The following is a 5,000-nucleotide window of genomic DNA, read 5'->3' as shown; positions in this document are numbered from 1 at the left end:
ACACTGCTGTTGATCACAGATGCGATGTTAGTTCATTGTTTATGTATCATCAATGCTTTAATTAATCAGCACAACACCTGGTGCACTAATAGGAACCAGAGTGAGGAACGTGTGAGGTGATTATAAACAGATAGATTCCCTGATAGATTATCATTAATTAATGAATCGGGTTGATTGATGACCTGTTTGGCGAACACGGTGATGTCCTCGTTAAAGGAGTCTGATGAGCACACGTCTCCCCCGGCCCCGCCCGGCTCCCGCGGTGTACTCGTCGCTAACTCACACTTCTCAAACACCAGGGCCAGTAACGGGAACAGAGGATGACTGAAGAACCAGAGACACAGAGACGTACTGCGTCACATCCACATGGCTGATGAAATACTTCATCATGTAACATTTCCCAAACACTCATCCTCATCTCTCAGAGTCGCTAGCATCAGTGAATCCCAGCGAGTCAACGTATTTAATTCTGATGAGCTTCTGGATGGGTTCTGCTGATGTACTGATGGGAACTGAAACACTGCACACTGATATAAATATGTTGTAAAATAGAATAAATCTCAAATTGTGTCCCTGCCTACGGCAATTTGCCAACAATTACAATTTCAACTTTATTAATGAATGATACTTGAATGATACATCACACTTTTTATCCATTTGTAGTTACATTAAATTGGGTTTAAGGTCTGTGAAACAAATTCCTCGACAAGTTCCTGTTGTCACTTACAGTCCCAAACACGCTGCTCCTGAACACAGAGGGGAAGTGACTCGGGTCAAGGCCATCAAAACATCGTTACACACTACATTCCATGACCACGAGTCTAAATTAATGAGCCATAATTAAATTACGATTCACAACGTGTTGGAGCTCGACTTATTTCATGATGTGGGAAACTCTGCATGTGTGTGTGTGTGTGTGTGTGTGTGTGTGTTATTACGTTCCCAATATTGATATTATGAAAATGTGATTAGCAAAATTATTGAACAGTCATCATATATTATCAAGAGTCAAGTTGAAAAACATCACAATTAGCCAGTTCTCACTTTCATCCTTAAACTGCTGGCTCATTATTCAGATATTTTTATTTCTTACAGCGTATTATTCACGATATTCTACAGGGAAACTAAGAAGTAAGATGTCCAGTTAGGAGAGAGAAATATGTCTTGACACTTTTCCAGGTTTAAAAGGCTTCAAAGTTAAAAAATAAATCATATACATCTCTTAAATGAGGTCCAGATTGATTTAGTGGTGACTGTGGTGGTGGTTTTGCAGATGAGGCTAGCTGTCGAGATCATGTTTAGGAATTATTTTAAAATTAACTTTACAGAATCCACAACAGCAATAATCTGAGATACTTAAACACTCTGGCAACTGAAGCACCATAAAACTGCAGGATTCACAAAAATTAGAGGAGGAACCCATCAATCTCATAAAATCATATAAACCTACAGCACTAACACATCAAATATTCAGAGATTATTACAAACCGCAGGCTGGAGCTAACCTGTTCTGGATTCTGATTGGTCAGAAGGTGCTGATTAATTTTCTGTAATTTGATATAGTTGCCTGAAGTTTTTTAAAGGATGTGTTTATATAAGATCTTTATGTATGGAAGGAGTCTCCAGTGTCAGCGCTTTGTAACAGTCAGAGGTAAAGCTGTAACTGTAAGTTTTGCGACGTCTTCAGGACAGAGGAGTTTATGCTTCTTTGCGGTTTCTCACTAACATGCGGAACAAGCTGCGATTTGTTTGTCTTTAAGAGACAGAAACCGTCAGACAGGCTGATGTGGAGCTACTAAAACCTACTGCATATTTTCTAACACAATAACAATAAATAATAATAACACTCCTCTGTCTAATTGTAGAGAGAACTGCGGTAAACAGAAGGATGCTGATTTTACCCGTAAATCTGATCCTTGTCTCTTTTGAGTCCATCATTAGCGCCCATGATGCCCGCCATGAGCCCATGTGACGTCACGTACGGCTGATTGGTGTGAGGAGGAGGAGGGGGAGGAGCGTGGTTCAGGTGGTGATGTGTGTGTGGGTCTCCGTACACGCCCACGCCGTCCATCATGCTGCTGTAATGCGCTAAGTCTTCATACTGAAAGAAAAAGCGTCAAAAGATCAAAAGTGTGTCACAAGGACGAATAGCTGCAACGGAGAGCATCATCACTGTACTACTGCTGTTTAATCCTCATCAGCAGTTATCATTATAAACACCGAGACATAATCCATGTGACCTCCAGCTCTGTGTGCAAATAATGTAACTAACTATACGCTTTATATTATTACACACTCACTATAAATATGCAGTGCATTATGGGTAACACACACACACACACACACACACACACTGAGAATACACATCACAAGATCATATTAATAATTATTACTGAATGAAAGGGAAATATATATGAGAAAGAAGAGAAGGGGACCAACAACTGAACATTTTAGGCACTGACATTCTGGAACCTTCTGATGAACTAAATGCATGAAAACTACAGAGTTAAAGCACACACACACACACACACACACACACACACACACACACACAGGAAACCCACATACACAGGAAACACACACACACTCATGCCATGTTTCCTACTTGTGGGAAAAAAACAATAACATGGCAGAAATATGTAACGTCTTTTGTGATATTAAACATGCTTTTGTCAGCTAAAAAAAAAAATAAAAATAAACATGAAGCTTGAAGCTTTGACGAATCAGGGACGTCTGCTAGAGAAAGCTCCACCTCTAGTCATTTCGCGTCTGCAGAAACATACTGATTCTTAGGAAAGGAATCGCACACTGAGAATAAAACACAACCCCAATCATATCTGCTCAGTGTGATCACTTTCCAATGGGGCAGAGGGGTGCCAATACTTTGTGCAGCCCAAAAGAAGCACTACAGGAAATGTACACCTTCAAAACGATCTGTGTGGAAGATGGAGCTCATATGTCATACTTTCTTTCTTTTTCTTTTTCTTTTCTAAATATGTAGTTTTCTGGCTACCGTTAAATACATTTTAATCAAATTAAATCAGTAATTATATAAATTACACATTCACACTAAACCTTTACTTCCACAGCAATATGCCAACAATTACAATTTACAGTTTATTAACCAAAGACACATCATACTTTTTATCCATTTATAGTTACATTAAATTGGGATAAACATCAGTGAAACAAATTCCTCTACAAGTTCCTGTTGTCGCTTACGTTATAGCAGCTATAAACACTCGTTCCCTCAGCAGCCTCTTTATTCTCTCTCTTCAAGTTAATAAGACGAAAAAAATCACAGCTTGTTCCGCATGTTACTGAGAAACCGCAAAGAAGCGTAAACTCCATCTTCTTACAGTTCCAGCTTTACCTCTGACTGTTACAAAGCGCTGACACTGGAGACTCCTTCCATACATGTTACATAAACACATTTCTCCTTACAGTAAACTCCACCTTATCAACAACGTTATGTGGAGCGTCTGCTGTACACGTCCCTGTGAATGAGCTGTTGCTATAGAAACGATAACGTATTAGAACGAGCGCATTAATATAAACCTGCGCTACTGTCAGAGCTGCTGTTCTAGAAAATTAATCAACACCTTCTGACCAATCAGAGCGCAGAATCCAGCAGCGCTGTGGTGTAATATACAGGAATGTAACAGAATGCAGAAAGGTGGAGTAAATGATTAAGTACAAAAAGAATTATAAGGAGATTCTGAATTCAAAGAATAAAAATAAATTGAAAGAAAACCAGAAGAAGCTCCTTTAATGAAATATTAAATTAAAATATATGTTTTCGTGCTTTTGAATAGAGTGTATGTGAAAAGTGATGTTGAGTTTTAAAACAGAAAAAGCACAAAAAAAAAAGAGAGGCATCTCCACTTTGTCTAAAGATTAAAGATTAACATCAGAACTAATAATAACGACGTAATTAAGAGAGAGATTAGACGTTAAAAATAAAAAAGCATTAAGGATGTAATAATAAATCTATAAATCCTTCATAGACTATAGAAATATAGGTGTAATGAACACAACACTAACATTAAATTACAAAAGTGCAAAGAAATCAAAATTAAAATTCTGTCTACATTAATAATAATTAGCTTAAATGATAATAATGTTATAAAATAATATAAATAATAAAGTGTTAGGTATATTATAATAATAATCTTTACATTGATCATTTTCTATAAATAAGATCTTACAGTATATTCATAATAAAAATGTATAACAAAATAATAATAATGTGTAACATATAAGGATATATCATATATTAAATAAATTAATGGATAAATATATTATATTATTAGATATAAACAGTTCTGTGTAAAAGTCTTAGTCACGTGTAAAGAAATGCTGTAGAGTAAAGACGCCTTCAGAAATACTGAAATTAAATGTTTCTACATTAAAAAATCCTATAAAGAGCAGTAAACAGTAATAAATGAAACAAAGTCAGTATTTAATGTGACGATCCTTCACTTTAAATAAATAAAGCAGTATCTGAGGTGCAGTGTGTGCAGTTTTATAAGGAAATGAGCTGGAAGTGTTACTGAGCATCTTGCAGAAGCAGCCACAGTTCTTCTGGAGACTTTGACTGTCGACTCGCTTCTTATTTCTGCAGCGAAACCCAGCAGCCTTCATTATGTTTTTATCTGAAAAGTGTCTCTTATGGAATCTGCTGCTTTCTTTACTGACATACAAACATTTTTCTGTAACGTTTCATTTTGTGCTGGAAAACTAATGTTTGGAATCTAAAATGGTTTTGTACTGAATCAATAATGTAGAAGTCAGAAAATAAACATCTATAACAACGTTTGTACTAAAAAAAAATTATAGGGTACCTAAGACTTTTACACAGTCCTGTATGTGTGTGTGTGTGTGTGTGTGTGTGTGAGTGTGAGTGTGTGTGAGTGTGTGTGTATATATATAAAACACGTACATGTTACAATGTGACAATGAAAATTTTCTGTTCTTATATAAAAAGAAAGTGTGCAATA

The 5,000-nt window shown here is 36.4% G+C and overlaps 1 protein-coding gene across 1 annotated transcript in view; it reads right to left on the bottom strand.

The window, feature by feature from the left end:
* The window catches only part of LOC113524820 (homeobox protein Meis1), a 21,178-nt gene that overhangs the window by 15,347 nt on the left and 831 nt on the right, over positions 1 to 5,000 (bottom strand). The window contains exons 2-3 of the mRNA XM_034313697.2: positions 1,902 to 2,101; positions 183 to 324 (exon numbers count right to left, since the gene is read on the bottom strand). Coding sequence (XP_034169588.1) covers positions 183 to 324; positions 1,902 to 2,101 — 342 coding nt within the window. The remainder of the gene's footprint in view (positions 1 to 182; positions 325 to 1,901; positions 2,102 to 5,000) is intronic.

The sequence above is a fragment of the Pangasianodon hypophthalmus genome, chromosome 19 (genome assembly GCF_027358585.1).
Source record: "Pangasianodon hypophthalmus isolate fPanHyp1 chromosome 19, fPanHyp1.pri, whole genome shotgun sequence".
Lineage (NCBI taxonomy): Eukaryota > Metazoa > Chordata > Actinopteri > Siluriformes > Pangasiidae > Pangasianodon > Pangasianodon hypophthalmus.
Note: the sequence above shows the minus strand (reverse complement) of the source record. Positions and strands in the feature narration are given on the sequence as shown.